General features: G+C 41.7%; 1 protein-coding gene and 1 long non-coding RNA gene across 6 annotated transcripts in view; one reads left to right on the top strand and one right to left on the bottom strand.

The window, feature by feature from the left end:
* The window catches only part of LOC147029088 (protein RCC2-like), a 164,158-nt gene that overhangs the window by 53,531 nt on the left and 91,725 nt on the right, over positions 1 to 18,902 (top strand). The window contains exon 1 of one of the 2 annotated variants that reach the window (XM_085880053.1): positions 13,656 to 14,176. The exons of the other annotated variant lie outside the window; for it this stretch is intronic. Within the exon in view, the coding sequence (XP_085736179.1) occupies positions 13,841 to 14,176 (336 nt within the window). The 5' untranslated portion in view covers positions 13,656 to 13,840. Of the gene's footprint in view, positions 1 to 13,655; positions 14,177 to 18,902 lie in introns of those variants that run through there. 2 annotated transcript variants of the gene reach the window in all.
* On the bottom strand, positions 1,969 to 13,611 carry LOC147029090 (uncharacterized). 4 transcript variants are annotated; one of them, XR_015057829.1, is made up of 5 exons: positions 13,537 to 13,611; positions 8,505 to 8,748; positions 5,710 to 5,766; positions 4,639 to 4,715; positions 1,969 to 3,397 (listed from the first exon to the last, which is right to left on the bottom strand). It is a non-coding gene; the product is annotated as an uncharacterized LOC147029090 (long non-coding RNA). The 4 variants fall into 4 exon arrangements; XR_015057827.1 differs by having other exon boundaries at positions 1,969 to 4,715; XR_015057828.1 differs by lacking the exon at positions 5,710 to 5,766.

The following is an 18,902-nucleotide window of genomic DNA, read 5'->3' as shown; positions in this document are numbered from 1 at the left end:
TCCAGTTATATAAATTACAATACAGTTTGCAGTTATAGATATTACAATGCAGTTTACAGTTTCCAGTTATGTAAATTACAATACAGTTTGCAGTTATAGATTTACAATACAGTTTGCAGTTATAGATATTGCAATACAGTTTCCAGTTATATAAATTACATACAGTTTGCAGTTATAGATACTACAATACATTTCAAAGTTATTGAAATTACAATATAGTTTACAGTGATAGAAATTACAATACAATTTACAGTTATTTAAATTACTGGTGCGGGCCCGTAGGTGCGTGCCCGTATGTGCGTGCCAGTATGTGCAGCTTCGTTCCTTCGCTTTCGTAAACGACGACTGGATTGGGGCATTGTTTCAAATAGATCGGACCAACCGTATCATAAATGGCCATAACTTGGGAAACACCTGGGAAACATACTCAGGTCCCCCGCGTCAATTGTGACGTCATATCAAACGAAGAAGAAGAAGAAATGTGACGCCCCCTCTGTCTCGCCCCCCTCTCTCCCCCCTCCTCTCTCTTGCCCCCACTCTCACCCCCTCTCCCGTCCCCCTCTCTCGCTCCTCCTCTTTCCCCCTCTTATAAATTGTGACACCCCCTCTCTCTCACCCCCTCTCTCGCTCCCCGCTCTCGACCCTCCTCTCTCCCCCTCTCTTGAATTGTGACGCCCCTCTCTCTCACCCCCTCTCTCCCTCCCCTCTCTCGCCCCCTCTCTTGCCCCACTCTCTTTCCCCGTCTCTTGCCCCCTCTCTCTCCCCCCTCCTCTCTCCCCCTCCTCTCTCCCCCTCCTCCCTCGCTTCTCTCTCTGTAAATGTATTCACAAATGTCTACCAAGCACAACAATTAATTCAAACCTTGGGAAAAAAACAGCTTTCAAACCTTGGGAAACACTTGGGAAACAGCTGAAACAGATGAAGAACGATATCAAACCTTGAAAAGGCACATACGCAGGTCCCCAGCGTTGATTGTGATGTCATAGCAAATTAAGAAGAAGAAGAATTGTAACGTCAATCGTGCAATAAATAAATAAATAAATGAATGAATAAACATTAATTGTGACGTCATTCGTGACGTCATAGCACCGTGTCTTGTCATTGGTTGACAGATAAATGGCCGTAACTTGGGAACCGCTCGTCCGATTAACATCAAACCTTGAAAAGGCACATACTCAGGTCCCCAGCGTCGATTGTGACGTCATACCAAACGAAGAAGAAGAAGAATTGTGACGACAATCGTGCAAAAATAAATAAATAAATAAACATTAATTGTGACATCATTCGTGATGTCATAGCACCGTGTCTTATCATTGGTTGACAGATAAATGGCGTAACTTGGGAACCGCTCGTCCGATTAATATCAAACCTTGAAAAGGCACATCCGCGGGTCCCCGGCAATATTCCTGGCAAGTTTCAATCAGATCGGACTGGTGGTTGTCGAGAAACGGCGGTCGCAGACAGACACACACACACACACACACACACACACACACACACACACACACACACACACACACACACACACACACACACACACACACACACACACACACACACACACACACACACACACACACACACAGATTTCTGGAATTATAGATAGATGATACAGTTCACAGTTATATAAATTACAATGCAGTTTGCAGTTATCGATGTTACAATACATTTTAGAGTTATTGAAATAACAATACAGTTTACAATTATATAAATTATAATACAGTTTGCAGTTATCGATATTACAATACATTTTAGAGTTATAGAAATTACAATACAGTTTACAGTGATAGAAATTACAACACAATTTACAGTTACATAAATTACTATACAGTACACAGTTATATAAATTAAAACACAGATTCCGATTATGTTAAATACAATACAGATTCTAGTTATATTAATTACAATACAGTTTACAGTTATAGAAATTACAACTTTGAAATGCTGCATATCAATTGAGGTTTTTATTTCACAGTTTTAGAAATTACAATGCAGTTTACAGTTATATTAATTACAATTTTGAAATGCTGCATATCAATTGAGGTTATTATTTCACAGTTTACATCTAGTGAAATTACAATGCAGTTTTGCAGTTCTAGTAAACACAATTTTTAAATAATAGATATCGATTGAAGATTTTATTTCACAGTTTACAGTTATACAAATTACAATACAGTTTACAGCTATAGAAATTGCAATAGTTTGCAGTTATAGAATTGCAATGCAGTTTATAGTTGGAGAAATTACAATACAGTTTACAGTTATAGAAATTACAATGCAGTTTACAGTTGTAGAAATTACAATACAGTTTACAGTTATAGAAATTACAATACAATTTACAGTTATATAAATTACGATGCAGTGCACAGTTCTTGAAATTACAATACAGTTTACAGTTATATTCATGACAATACAGTTTACAGTTATATAAATTACAATACAGTTTACAGATATAGAAATTACAATACAGTTTACAGTTATAGAAATTACAATGCAGTTTACAGTTATAGAAATTACAACACAATTTACAGTTATTTAAATTATGATACAGTTCACAGTTGTAGAGATTACAATACAGTTTACAGTTATATTAATTACAATAGTTTACAGTTATAGAAATAACAATTCAGTTTACAGCTATATTAATTACAATTTCAAAATGCTACATATCAATTGAGATTATTATTTCACAGTTTACAGTTCGAGAAATTACAATGCAGTTTACAGTTATATTAAATACAATTTTCAAATGATGGATATCGATTGAGGATTTTATTTCACAGTTTACAGTTATAGAAATTACAATACAGTTTACAGCAATATAAATTACAATACAGTTTACAGTTATAGAAATTACAATGCAGTTGACAGTAATATTAATTACAATTTTGAAATGCTACATATCAATTGAGGTTATTATGTCACAGTTTACCGGGAAAGAAATTACAACACAGTTTACAGTTATATTAAATACAATTTTCAAATGCTAGATATCGATTGAGGATTTTATTTCACAGTTTACAGTTATAGACATTTCAATACAGTTTGCAGCTAGAGAAATTTCAACAGTTTACAGTTATAGAAATTAAAATACAGTTTACAGTTTTATTAATTACAATTTTCAAATGCTGGATATCACTTGAGGTTTGTATATCAAAGTTTACAGTTAAAAAAATGTATAAACTAACATTTTTATTAAAGTATATTGTATACATTGAAACACTTACTGCTGTGCTGTACAAATCGTCTTGGGTCGCTCATCTGCAGTGAGTACAACAAGGCTGCACTTATTTTCGGATATTTTCATTTACGGATGATTTGCGATGATTCTGTGACTTGTCCCGGTGTATCGGCTTCAACGTCCATCAGCACGCACAATTTCAGCTTTCTACGTTACCTGGAGGGTACCGAACATAAATATCAGTCAGTCAGTGAGTCAGTAAGTGGTTAGAATGCAAACAGGACAACTGATTGGTCCATCAGTGAAGCGACAGATAGGCTCTGATAGTATATCTATAATAATAATGTGTCACTGTGTGTGCGTCAGTGTGTGTGGTGTCTCTCCTCCATAACTCCAAAACCATGAAACTGAATGGCGTGAAACTTTGCATCATACTAAGTTAAGGGAACTCCAAGGTGTTTGAAATTTATGAATGGGTAAATTTCAACATGAATGAAATGAATGCATGAATGAAAATTGGGTGTTTGAGTAAATTTAAACACCCCTTTGAAAGATAATAATTAATGGCCTTATTTAATTATCCTTTATCAAGGCTTCATGCTTGGTCAACCCCTTTGCCAGCCATCTGTCATCTTGCTGGGAACTTAATTTACAATTTATTTTTGGCCTGCTCAACAGTGAATTCACTTGGAACAGGCCACAACAGTTTCTACATGATAAAGCACTCAAATTTTTATTTTTTTTAACTTTCCTCACTCATATCATCAAATGCCTGATCTTCATACCTACAAAATCGCTTGATACATTGCAATGCTTATAAATACCCGGAGACGTCAGTATCCATGGCTTTATTTCATATCCACACACGCGACAAGCTCGAGAATCTCTTAACCTGAGCTGAATTTCAAAAGTTACACTGCAGAAATGAACTTAGCAGCAGATCTGTCTGCAAAAAGAAAAAAACTGTTCATTTGTCCAATTTACACAGTTGGACACTCCGTGCATCTCCGTTTGGTGTTTAATATGACTGTTCCGCGATCGCTAATTGCTGGCCAAGCCAGCCATTCCTTATCAACCGTTTCATTAGAGTGCTTGCTTGAGTGCTTAAGCCACTTGGTGAGTGTTATACAAGCTGATTGGGTGTTCGTTTGGAAGCCATGGCGATACATGCCAAAAGTATCCGCACTGTCCCTCTGTACTGTCCCTCTACTAAACACAATCAAAAATACATCGATCGACTTGAACAAAGTTCTGGCCCCACCCACCTACATTTGGTGTCACGTGGTGCCTCGGGCGGAAAATGTTGTGCAATAATATTTTACACGATGTTTCCCGTTTTGTGTGATCTGCTTTCATTATATGACCCGTCAGTTCGACATAGATAGATACATACATATAGAAAATTAAATGTTTCATTTTTTTAATAGTTTCTTCAACCGTTTCATTGGAGTGCTTGCTTTAGTGCTGAAGCCACTTGGTGAACACTCTACAAGCTTCGCTGGCGATACCACAGCTCGGTTCTCCATGGGGACATCTATGGAGTTAGAAAGGCAACATAAATTATATGATTACAATGAGTAAAAAATGTTTTCAGTGGTTACAAAGTCATGAATCCCAGCACCACAGGTCTCTCTCCTCTCCCTCTCTTCTCTCCACCCAGCTCCCTCTCTCTCCAACCCTCCCTTCCCAAACCCCTGCCCTCCCCTCTCTCCCACTCCTCTCTCCGACTCCTCTTCCTCCTCATCTCCCCACACTTTCCCTCCCCCCCACTCCTCCCCTAATATTGCTGTCAGTGACATGATGGGTTGCATTTACTAGTGTATATATAAACTAATGGAAAAAAAAGTTCCTGTGCACCATAAAATATAAAAAATGATACTAACATGTTCCTCAGCAACATGATCGTCAGCTAACATGTGCCACAACAAGTTCCCCAGTTTACCCATTAATTTACATAATAAATAGATGGCCCCAAAAATCTGGAGCTTCAATTGAGATGAAAGTAACTGAACAAAAACTTTTGCAATTCTTTGTCTCACATCCGAAACAGTCATTTGAGACCACCAATCTTTATACTCGCCCTATTAACTGAATTTAATTAAAATGGTCTTTGCTTGGAATATGTTATCCCTGTAATTGTACTTTCGGTAATTAGTGCATATCCAATTCGAACAAATTCATGAAGTTCTGGAAGCAAAGGTTTCTTGCAAATTGTTAAATTAAAGCTTCACACCAAGGAAATTCCTTTTTGTTGTTCTGAGATTATTCCATCATACTGACACAGCAAGGGGGTGTGGAGGAGGGGGCTGATGTGTTTGAGGGAAAAAGGCTTGACATTTTCTGACAAACAAGTATGTGTTTATTCCAAAAAAAGCTTTCTTTTGTGCACTATTAGGAGTGGGGGTGAGAATATCGTGTGAGTGATTTGATTTATTGATCTTGTAAGTAATATATATATATAGACATGTAGATTCTGCTTTTTAAAAATTGTGCGTTTGGTGTATCAGTTGAGTAGTTAATTGTCTCACATTTGTTGCCTTCTGTCTGGATCTTACCCTTCAATGACTGAAAATGAATGTCCAAATCTGCAAGACATTTTATTCATTTTTATTTATCTAGCAGCTGTGTAAACACAGATTTGTTTAACACAAATTCGAGGCTCATAGAGGATCTAGAACACAAAAGGGATCAGGACATAACAGTATAAATAGAGGGGACGGTGTGATACACCAACAGCTGGGATGAGGGGCAAAATAGAGGGAGACTTGGAGGCATAAGGCATGTGGGGAATACATAAAGGGTGGACAAGATGGACACAGCTGCAAACTCAAAGAAAGGAAAAACTCGAAATTTGGAAGGAAGTGGGCTTGGGAAGGGTTAATGAGGGTAGAAAAGATCATGGTTTTGGATGGGGGATGATCTGAGATTGTGGAAAACAGCTGTCTTGAAGACCTGGATGGAAGAATGAGATTGCAGAGGATGTGGAAATTGGTTACACAGGTGAGTAAAAAAAGAGGAAGAAATGAGTGGAGGTGAGCAGTGATCTTAGATTTGGGGAGTTTCACGAGAAGGAGGTTGATGATGGACTGTGTGCATGGTGAGATACCTGGCAGGAGCGAAGCACAAAGAGGGCAGAGGATGCAAAACCAGAAAGGAGGCAGAAGACAGAGAGACCACAAACCTGCTTGCGATATGAAAGTGATAGACCCATCTCCTCAGCTCCAGCATGGGAGATTCCAATGATCTTGAAGGCCTTGGTTTCCACTGTGGCGTCGAGCTGAGTAAGGTCTGAGACAGGGACAGTTCTCCATCAAGGACTTGTGGGAAGATAAAATAAGCTTTGTTGATATTTTCAGAGTATGACTTCAGGTGGTGTAAACAAAAAAAAAAGTGATATTAAACCAGCTCTTCTCTCCACTTCCATTTACGAATGGGTATTAAAGATGGATAGGAGTTCAGGTGTGCCAAGGAATGACTTTGTATGATGGAGGATGCCCAGTACGTGACTGGCTTTGGAGGCCAACTTTGAAATGTGGCTTGTCCAAGAAAGATCATGGCTCATAGTGAGATCCTGGAGTTTGAGTGACTGAACTACATTTGGGAGGACATTGTAGATCATAATTATTACTTATTTGGTCTTGCCTCATCAACTGAGGAAAGCATTAATAATGTTATATCAGTCCAAATATATAAAATTAAATAAAATTGGGCCTTCATAAGCATCATTCGCTTGACCATATTTACTCATCGCAGGGGTGAGTGGAGCTTTTGAAAGACTGAAGGATGTCTGAAACACCGAGTGTAGAATTGCACGATGGTAACGCTCCAGGTCAGTCCTGTAGGAAGAAATGTCATGCATTGTACATGTGGGACCTCAGAAAAAAGGAGGAAACACAAGAAATGTGAGATGGAATCAGATGGAGGGGAGGGAAACAATGTTATCTGCCCAGATTAGGTGAGTGAGATCATAAGGTCCTTCAAAATTCCCAACATGACACAAATTGCCAGATTCTTCTTGAGAAAATGGTGGGTGTGACAGCAATAATTGTAAAAATAAATAAATAAATAAATCACAGCTTTTCCATCAGAAATCATTTGAAATCAATTCTGCATCAGTTACGGGGCAATGCACTCTTTTAGGTACAATGCTCAGATGTGCCACGAGGGTTCAAAAGAAAGAACACCCTCTTATGTATGGCATCTTTCTAAAGACATCCACGTTTTGTAACTGTGTATGGAAAAGTAACAGAGGCAAGAAGAATGTAGGGATCTGCAAAACAAAGGAGGCACTAATGACAAAGTCAAACGTCCTGCGTACGTGTTTGGGTTACACTGAAATGGTTGTGAACTGTGGACTTTGTCAGGAAAACAAAAACAGATCCATTATCACCTTTGGTGTCCGAAACGTATCTCAACGCTACAGAGCATGCGGCTTCAGGTATTGTTAGCGAATGCATAATCGGACTCTGATTCAACTGTGAATTCAGCCCACGAGTTGCATCATCAACCAGGATACAACAGTTGACGTTTTGTATCCCACTAATTGGTCCGGATGCAGATCCGGTCTTTCATCCTTGTCACACACCAAAATCGAATCGGCTTGTTATTGTTACCCACCCAACTCATCCACATAATTTTGTCATAACTCGTCCATAACTTTTTGAAATATCATGCTATTTCTTGTTTTTGGCCCCATCTCTCAATGGTGAAGAATCACTTAAAAAATTAAATAAATCTTGTATCCGGATCCGGATTCGGATGTTAACCAAAATCGAATCACTTTGTCCTGTCCACTAAGTTTTATCTAAATCCGTCCACAACTTTTTGAGATATCCTGCTCACAGACACACACACAGACAGGGGTGAAAACATAAAGTCCGTCCACCTTCATTGGCGGAGGTAACAATGGGGAATTGTTGTGCTGCTGATTCCGTGCCCCCATGCATGCGAACAGAAATTTGGACAATAATTTGTACATGGTGCGGGCAATAACTCACCTCCTGTAGGATCTTTAAGGTCCACTAACCAATGCTAGCGGACGGGACGCCCAGTTTAACGTCCATCCGAGGGACGGCACACGCATTGATGAATCACCCTAGCTGTGAAACACCGGGATGACAGCTTATAACTCGGTCAGGATTCGAACCTAGGTTAAACAGCTTAGAGGGGAGTGTGCATACTTCTAGGTTATCCTGACAGCCTGAGCTTCAGTGAGACCCAAGTATAGAGAACCATGGGGTCTTTAACAGTATGTTCTCACTCTGGCTGATTACATCCCTACTCCTGCATCTACTACTTGTTTAACGCACCCAATTATCCTCACCTTCTCGTGGGGGCAGCCAGGAAATGTTTTCAGCCCAAGTCTTTGATGAACAGCCTGGCTAATCCTGACGTTTCATGAAAAGTGGTAGGGAGTTGGAGTTGGTCCAGGATTCCGGATGATGAGGCGCCCATCTTTCATGTTAAGACCACTGGATCTTTAACGTCCAACAGATAATGCTGGCAGACTGGACACCCGGCTTTACGTCTATCCAAGGGAGCAAATCAAGGAAACACTGTGTACAGCACTGTAGGAGACAAAGGGGGAAGTGAAAAGTATATATCTTGTAAATCGAGCAATTAACCTGCAAGCACTTGGTTAAGAACACGAGGATGGCGACAAATAAAGAAGATGAAGAGGCAACTACAACAACAAGTTGACTCGACCCTCAAAGGCAGACCCAGGTTAGACAGGTGGACTTGGCACGTCATTGTACGCATCGAGATGGACACGTCGTGTACTGATGTCGGTATACAAAGGACAAAACAGTCAATCAATCCTAAAACAACATGTTTAATGAAATTGGGCAAAAGCTTATTAACTTGATCTTTACTGAAACTCCAACTTGCTGTGAAGTGAAGGTGAGAGCTCTTATTACTCTTGTTCTTCCTCTTTCGTATGCACCACGAGGCTGCGAGGTGCATCATTGACTGGGGGAGCGGATGCACCGCTGCTGCAGTGCCTCACTGTATGGCAAGGCAGGAATTTGTAATTTGTTCAGGGTGCCGGCGATAGCTCACCTCCTCTGCGGGAAGGACACCGTGGGATGTTTAACGTCCACCACCTAATACCGGCAGACAGAACACTCGTTTAATGTTCATCCGATCGACGGGACACACAATGATGAACCGCCCTGCACCTGTGAAATGCCAGGATGGTAGTTTATAGCTGGGTCGGGATTCGAACCCAGGCTGGACGACTCGGCGTGCGAATCTCGAGGCTACCTTACCTGCCACAGAGGTCATGGGTATTATATTGTAACAATAATATGCTCAGCTTGTGTTCAAACAAATACCTTGAAAATGCTGTGAAACAGACTGTGTGTGTGTGTGTGTGTGTGTGTGTGTGTGTGTGTGTGTGTGTGTGTGTGTGTGTGTGTGTGTGTGTGTGTGTGTGTGTGTGTGTGTGTGTGTGTGTGTGTGTGTGTGTGTGTGTGTGTGTGTGTGTGTGTGTGTGTGTGTGTGTGTGTGTGTGTGTGTGTGGGGGGTGTGTGTTTGTGTGTGTGTGTGTATAAATATGGGAGCTTGATTTCAGGCCCAGGTAATGAAATTGATTACAGCAATATAAACATCTATTCATAGTTTGTCATTATGAGTGATATTCCCAACAAATTGGCCTTCCATTAAGGGAAATCTATTTTTCGGTGTAAAACAGAGAAAAAAAAAACAAATTACCAAATATTCCTTTAAAGTTTAAAACAACAAGAAGTCCCATTTCATTTTCGTTTAACATCTTTGGATATCTCTCGGTTCCTCTTCTTCGATGTTTTGATGCAAAACCAAAGAGCTCACAATTATATAATCTCCAACCATGGCGTGAAAACATGGATGATGGGATGATGTCATGATGTCATGATGTCACGATGTCATGATGTGACAATGTGATGTGATGGTGTGATGATGTCACAATGTGACGATGTGATGATGTGATGTGATATGATATGATGTGATAGTGTGATGATGTCACAATGTGATGTGATATGATGTGATGTGATATGATGTGATGGTGACGATGTGATGATATGATGTGACAATGTGATGTGATGGTGTGATGATGTGACGATGTGATGTGATATGATATGATATGATGTGATGGTGACGATGTGATGATATGATGTGACAATGTGATGTGATGGTGTGATGATGTGATGATGTCACAATGTGATGGTGTGATGATGTGACGATGTGATGTGATATGATGTGACAATGTGATGGATGGTGTGATGATGTCACAATGTGACAATGTGATGTGATGTGATGTGATGTGACAATGTGATGTGATGGTGTGATTATGTGATGATGTCACAATGTGATGGTGTGATGATGTGACGATGTAATGTGATATGATATGATGTGACAATGTGATGTGATGATGTGATGGTGTGATGATGTCACAATGTGACGATGTGATGTGATGATGTGATGTGATATGATATGATGTGATATGATGTGATGGTGTGATGATGTCACAATTTAATGTGATGTGATGTGATGTGATGATATGATATGATGTGATGGTGCGATGATGTCACAATGTGATGTGATGTGATGTGATGTGATGTGATGGTGTGATGATGTCACAATTTAATGATGTGATGTGATGATCTGATGTGATATGATATGAGGTGATGGTGCGATGATGTCACAATGTGATGATGTGATGTGATGTGATGATGTCATGGTGTGATGATGTGATGATGCCATGATGTGATGATGTCATCGTGTGATGATGTCATGATGTCATGATGTGATGATGTGACGATGTGATGTGATATGATATGATGTGACAATGTGATGTGATGGTGTGATGATGTCACAATGTGACGATGTGATGTGGTGATGTGATGTGATATGATATGATGTGATATGGTGTGATGATGTCACAATTTAATGATGTGATGTGATGTGATATGATGTGACAATGTGATGTGATGATGTGATGGTGTGATGATGTCACAATGTGACGATGTGATGTGATGATGTGATGTGATATGATATGATGTGATATGATGTGATGGTGTGATGATGTCACAATTTAATGTGATGTGATGTGATGTGATGATCTGATGTGATATGATATGATGTGATGGTGCGATGATGTCACAATGTGATGTGATGTGATGTGATGTGATGTGATGGTGTGATGATGTCACAATTTAATGATGTGATGTGATGATCTGATGTGATATGATATGAGGTGATGGTGCGATGATGTCACAATGTGATGATGTGATGTGATGTGATGATGTCATGGTGTGATGATGTGATGATGTCATGATGTGATGATGTCATCGTGTGATGATGTCATGATGTCATGATGTGATGATGTGACGATGTGATGTGATATGATATGATGTGACAATGTGATGTGATGGTGTGATGATGTCACAATGTGACGATGTGATGTGGTGATGTGATGTGATATGATATGATGTGATATGGTGTGATGATGTCACAATTTAATGATGTGATGTGATGTGATGTGATCTGATGTGATATGATATGATGTGATGGTGCGATGATGTCACAATGTGATGTGATGTGATGATGTGACAATGTCATGGTGTGATGATGTGATGATGTCATGGTGTGATGATGTCATGATGTGATGATGTCATGATGTGATGATATGATGTGACAATGTGATGATATGATGTGACAATGTGATGTAATGTGATGATGTGATGATATGATGTGACAACGTGATGTGATGTGATGATGTCACAATGTGATGATGTGATGGAATGTGATGATGTGATGATGTGATGGTGTCATGATGTGATGATGTGATGACATGATGTCACAATGTGATGACATGATGTCACAATGTGATACGATGTCACAATGTGATGATGTGATGATATGATGTGACAATGTGATGTAATGATGTCACAATGTGATGATGTGATGATATGATGTGACAACGTGATGTGATAATGTGATGGTGTGATGATATGTGATGTGACGATGTGATGGTGTCATGATGTGATTATGTGATGGCATGATGTGACAATGTGATATGATGTCAATGTGATGATGTGATGATATGAAGTGACAATGTGATGTGATGTAATGATGTCACACTGTAATGATGTGATGACATGATGATGTCATGATGTGATGTGACAATGTGATGATATGTGCCAATGTGATGATGTGATGACAATGTGACAATGTGATGATGTGATAAGATGATGTGACATTGTGATGTGACGATGTGACAGTGTGATTGTGATGTGACGATGTGACGATCGATGTGATGATGGGACATGTCGAATGCAGATGTTCTATGGGAGATTCAATGTTGGGAGGTACTCAGTGGAGGCTTGGGGGGGGGCGGTAATTTGGGAGTTTGGGGAGTATTAGGTGGGGGGTTGGGGAGTATTAGGTGAAAGTTTGGGGAGTATTAGGTGGGGGGTGGGGGAGTATTATGTGGGGGTTGGGGAGTATGAGCTGGAAGTTTGGAGGAGTATTAGGTGGGTGTTGGGGAGTATAAGGTGGAAGTTTGGGGAGTATTAAGTGGGGGTTTGGGGAGTATTAGGCGGGGGTTGGGGAGTATTAAGTGGGGGTTGGGAAGTATTAGGTGGGGGTTTGGGGAGTATTACGTAGGGGCTTGGGGAGTATTAGGTGGGGGTTGGGAAGTATTAGGTGGGGGGCTGGGGAGTATTAGGTGGGGGTGGGGAGTATTAGGTGGGGGTTGGGCAGTATTTGGTGGGGGTTGGGGAGTATTAGGTAGGGTTTGGGAAATATTAGGTGGAGGTTTGGGGAGTATTAGGTGGGGGGTTGGGGAGTAAAGGGTGGGGGTGGGGAGTATTAGGTTGGGGTTGGGAGTATGAGGTGGGGGTTGGGGAGTATGAGGTGGGGGTTTGGGGAGTATTAGGGGGTTGGGGAGTAAAGGGTGGGGGTGGGGAGTATTAGGTGGGGGTTGGGGAGTATGAGGTGGGGGTTGGGGAGTATGAGGTGGATGTTTGGGGGAGTATTATGTGGGGGGTTGGGGAGTATGAGGTGGATGTTTGGGGGAGTATTAGGTGGAGATTTGAGGAGTATTAGGGGGAGTTAAGGTGGGGGGTTGGGGATTACTAGGTGGAGGTTTGGGGGTTAAGGTGGGTTATTTATCATTGTTCAGCAGGTTTTTTTTTAATCCACACATATTTCCACGTCAGGAACTACCATCAAACCTTTTGTTCTCGTCCAGTAAATGACCTCCACCCTCCCTAGCTCTCGGACTATCAATTATGATGTCCCGGACCCCAAGTCTCCTTTCTGTTGAGATTATTATTATTTTCTGAATAGTCATATTAACTTTTCCCTCTCACCAACTCTCGTCTTGTCGAACGAACGCACGTTTTCTCCTCCTGACCCGCACCCCCGTCCCCTCGCGGTGTTCTCTGTCCTACTCTCCCTCCCAGTGTCCTCTCATCCTCCTCCCCCACCAGCGCCCTCCCCCCTCTCTCCTTTTCCGTCTCCTTCCCTCTGCCCTCTCTATATCTCTTCACCTCTTTCTCCCTTTCGCGTCCCCCCAACCTCTTCCCCACCTTCCTCCAATCCTGATTCCCTTTCCGCCGTTCCCCGACCCCTCTCGGTCTCTGCTCTTCCTCCTTCGCCCCCCCTTTTACCTCAATGCCGAGGCGATCGCGGCCCGAAGCTGACGGCGTCGGCCCAGACGTAAAGCGCCAGGAACTGGAGAGGGACGTCCCGGCAGATGGACAAGGGGACGCCGGGGCAGGTGGACGGGGCGAGATCGAGGTGGACGGGCAAGGAGTGACGGGTGAAGACGGGCGGGAAGAGATCAACCGGGAACATAAACAGAGGAGCATTGTTGAAGGAGATGGACACGCGGTGATCCAGGGAGAGGGACAGGAGGAGGGCCGAGGAGACGGACAAGGAGATAACGGTGGGGACGGACAAGCAGTGAGCAGCTCGTCCACCTCCCTCCCACGGGACATGCAGCGGACAGTAAGACACGTGTCGGTGTGCGTTTGTTTATTCGTTTACATGTTTACCTGTAATTGTTTGCAAGTTCACCCTCAATACGTTATTTGATAACATTTGAGCACAACTTTGTTTACCATCGTTTCCCCCCCCCCCCCCCCAATACCCCCAATGGAAGACACATCTACCTGTGCATCTACTACATGTCCCACAAGTGGTGTGCCTACCTATCAAAGTACATAACCCCCTCGTTTGCATGAATTACCCTCTCTGGCAAACATTGGCCTTTCGCTGATTGCGGAATTAATTGAGTCTATATAATATAGTTGCACGCCATTTATTCAGTGAGTCGATAATTAATTAATATTATGATGAGTCCTAATGAACTATAAGAACCCCAGCCCCCCCTCCCGCACCCCCTTTTTGCAATGATTACATTTCCCCCATTTTAATTATATAATGACAATTATTTTAAAGGAATTGCTCGTCACACGTCCATGGGAATTCATGATTCATTTCCTACGAAGTTTCATTTTTGTATCTTATAAGCAGCTTTGCAGCTACCTTTCATGGATATCAACAGCATGCTGTTGTTCATCTGCGTGTGCAGCTGCACAGGTACTTGCATGACAGGATTACCTATTGGCATCAATAATTGTCCTGACAACAGGAACAAAGTTCTCCTGAAATGATCTGGAGGTCTCCGTGTCGCCTCGGCCTTTGACCGGTGACGTTTTGGATCAAATTAGGAATCGAACCGGTTTTGAAAGTCCTCGATCATTTTTACAATTTGTCCTCATTTTGCATCACTACTTCTATGACGTCACAGTATCTTCAATAGTGGCTGACAGGTTGGCCTAGATGTACGCACAATTGCCTCTTAGCTGTCTAGCCTGGGTTCGAATCCCGACCCATTCTATAAACCCCGGTGTTTCGCAGGCAGGGCGATTCATCAATATGTGTGCCGTCCCTCCGATGGATGTTTAATGAGCATCACATCTGCTGGCATTTATTGGTGGACGTTAAAGATCCCATGGTGTCCTTCCCAAAGAGTAGGTGAGATATTCTGCGCACCCTGAAAAAATTATAAATATTTGCTATAACCTACAAATTGGGAACTGTTGTGTCCTCAGCCAATGATGCTACCCTGCAGCCTTGTGCTGCATATGATTGAAGAAGACCTCTAAGATTAAGGATGGGTTGGGATGAGTCTTGCAATTTGCTTCTTTGAATACAGCTAAGATAGATGTTGAGAATTGGTTGTCGATGTAAGCCTCTGTAGGCCCACGTGATCTTTACCTGCTCTTTGGGGTGATCGGTATAAGCCTGTTAAAAGTTCTCTCGGGAGAAAATCTGACTCAAATTGGTTCTGATTCCTCCAGTTTCATTCATCCTTTCACATCTAGTTTAAGGACCTGCTTATTACTTCCTGTTTTTTTTTTTTTTTGGTAATACAGTGTCAGGCTCGTGGAGGAGCTGGGACACACAACGGATCAGGATGTAACAGCGGAAAGAACAGTAGAACAAGGGGGCGGAACATCAACAGCAGGGTTGAGGGACAAAATCGAGGAAGACTTGAATGAGAATGAATGAGAACAAGAGGAAGACACTATCAATCAGAGAAGAGGAAGGAAAACTAGGAAACTTGGAAAGAGTTCGGTTTGGGGAAGGTTAATGGTGTTGAAAAGATTATAGTTGTGGATGGGGGGTGATCTGAGATGGTGGTGCACAGCCGTCTTGAAGACCTTGAGGGATTGAGGAAGTTGGCAGGCAGGGAAAAGGAGGAACGAATGAGTGGAGGTGAGCAGTGTTTCTTCATGTATTTTGGTAGTTTCAGCAGAAGAGGGTTGCTGACAGACCACAAGCTCCTTTCTGAAACCTGAGGGGATAGAACGTGAAAAGAGCAGAGAGTGCAAGACCAGAGAGGAGGTGGTAGAAGACAGATGACCACCGATCTATCTACCCTGTGAAAGGGATATGCCCATCGACTCAGCTTCATCGTGGAATATTCAAATGATCTTGAGGGCCTTGGTTTCCACAAAACTGAGCAAGGTGTGAGGCAGGGGCAGTTCTCCATCAAGGCTATGTCGGTAGATAAAATATGCTTTGTTGTTGTCTTCAGGCAGAGTTGATGTCCTCATCATCGAGTACGGCATCATTTGGTTCAATAGGTGGTATTAACCCAGCTATTCTCACCACTTGCATATACTAGTGGGTATTAAAGATCCCACATTGCCTTTAAAGTCAAGTAAGCCATTAAGAGCCGGTATCGAGGCCAAATTACTGCTTTTGGCCAAGACTGAAACGTGGAGAATAATGGCAAACCACACAATGTATTACTTTGGTAGCTGCTATCCCACCAGTGTAAATTATATAGCTGATAAGAGTGTACAGGCAGTCAAGTAGTGCAGTTATGAATCCAGAAATTATTTCCAGGATTGAACTAGCACCTGCCAACGATGGAGAAATTAAATATTGTATTATTTATTTATCTTTTGTACACAAAGTCAAGACTCATGGAGGAGCTCAAACCTGCTTTGGCTGGTTACTTAGGATACTGCATGTAAACAATCGCAGGAATACTACGTTTCAGTAGGAGGTGTATGTGCAAGACTAAGGAGAGGGTATTTGAAGTGGCACTGTTGATCAGATATATGATCAAGGTAGAAAGTTGAAATTCTCCACAAGTGATGTTCATTATCTCAGAGTGTGTGTCCTTTATATGATAGACGAGCTTGAATGTTAACCTCGAATAGTCACATGACTTTTTTTAATAATCCCGTTGTGGCTAATAAAGGAGGACATTTGCATATAGTGGTCTTATCGGATGTGAAGCTACTCAGAAACTGCTGCTGAGAAAAATTAACAAAACCAAGTGGTTGAAATGGTCATTGAATGCCGTATAACAGTGGGATGAACAAAGCTGGAGATGTGTTCTTTATCGATGAATCCAAGTCAAAATCGTTCAGCAACGATCTTGAAATAAGTTTGTTTGACAGCAGTGCTGAGAGTGTCATAGTTGATGTACAAGATCTACAGTGAAGCATAGCGGAGAATCAGTTCAAGTTTGGAACAGTGTTGGTCATGGCAAAATGATGGTACCCTGACTGCTGACAGGTCTTGGCAGATTCTGATCCATCATGCCTTTCTCTCAGGAACGCAGCTCATTGGGTGAGGATGTCTCTTCCAGCAAGACAATTATTCCATTCTTACTGTTACATTTTATGGGGGAGCTTATTGGAGGGTGGGGGAAGGGGAGTGGACAGTAGTTATAATAAGGCCCGAGACACCATATACAGTGTCTATAGAAAGCCTTACACCCCCTTTCAAATTTTTCACCTTTTGTTGCCTTTTCGGCTGGAATGAAATTGCATTAAATCAGATTTTTTTTCCACCTTTGTTTACACATCGTAACTCACAATTCTTCCAAGTGAAAAACAAATTCTACAAATTTCAGAAAATTAATTAAAAATACAAAACTAGAATATCTTGGTTGGATAAGTGTCCACCCCCCTCCCCCCCCCCCCCGCTCTGAGTGAATACTTGGTGGAGGCATCTTTGATAGCAATTACAGCTGTGAGTCTGTTGGGATAGGTCTCTACCAATTTTGCACATCTTGATTGGGCAATATTTGCCCATTCTTCTGTACAAAACTGTTAAAGCTCAGTCTAGTTGTGCGGGGAGCGTTGATGAGCAGCATTCAAGTCATGCAACAGATTTTTGATTGGATTTTAAGTTGGGGCTCTGCCTGTCCACTCAAGGACATTTATCTTTTTGTTACTTAGCCACATTAGCCACTCCACTGCAGCTTTGGCTGTATGCTTCGGGTCGTCGTTTAGCTGCAAGGTGAACTTCCGTCCCAATTTCAGTTTTCTTGCAGAGGGCTGCAGGTTTTCCTCTTGGATTTTTCTGTACTTTGCTCCATCCATTTTCCCTTCGATCCTGACAAGTGCCCCAGTCCCTGCTGATGAGAGACATCCCAATAACATGATTCTGCCACCATCATACTTCACAGTGGGGATGGTGTTTTTTGGGTGATGTGCTGTGTTCAGTTTGCGCCAAACATAACACTTTACATTTCGGCCAAAAAGTACCATCTTCGTTTTGTCATACCACAAAACTTTTTGCCACATGGCTTCAGAATCTCCAGTGTTTTTTTGTATTCTTCAAATGGGACTCAACGTGGGCTTTTTTGAGCAATGGCTTTTTTTTTTGAGTAATGATTTTGCCACCCTACCATACAAGCCAGACTTGTGGAGTGCTTGGGATATTGTTGTCACATGCACACAGTGACCAGTCTTTGCCATAAAGGCCTGTAGATCTTTGAAAGTTGCCAATGGCCTCTTGGTGGCCTCTCTGATGAGTCTCCTCCTTGCTTAGTCATCCAGTTTTGAGGAACGGCATGATCTAGGCGTGGTCTTGGTGGTACCATACGCCTTCCACTTCTTAATGATTGTCTTGATTGTGCTCAAAGGGATAGTCAAGGCCTTTGAAATATTTTTACACCCATCCCCTGATCTGTGCCTTTCCACAACTTTATCCCAGAGGTCTTTTGAAAGCTCCTTGGCACTGATGGTTGAGTCTTTGCTGTGAAATGCACTACCCAGCAGAGGAAACCTACAGGAACAGCTGATTTTATTCTGAAATAATCAGAATCACTACAATTTGATGCAGGTGGATGCCAGTTAACTTGGTGGATGATTTTGAAGGTGACAGCTTGGTTACACCTGAGTTAATTTACAATTGCTAT

Source organism: Eptatretus burgeri, chromosome 4, assembly GCF_056783735.1.
Source record: "Eptatretus burgeri isolate ZD-2024b chromosome 4, Ebu_testis_v1, whole genome shotgun sequence".
Classification (NCBI taxonomy): domain Eukaryota; kingdom Metazoa; phylum Chordata; class Myxini; order Myxiniformes; family Myxinidae; genus Eptatretus; species Eptatretus burgeri.
This window is presented reverse-complemented; position numbering and strand designations above follow the sequence as displayed.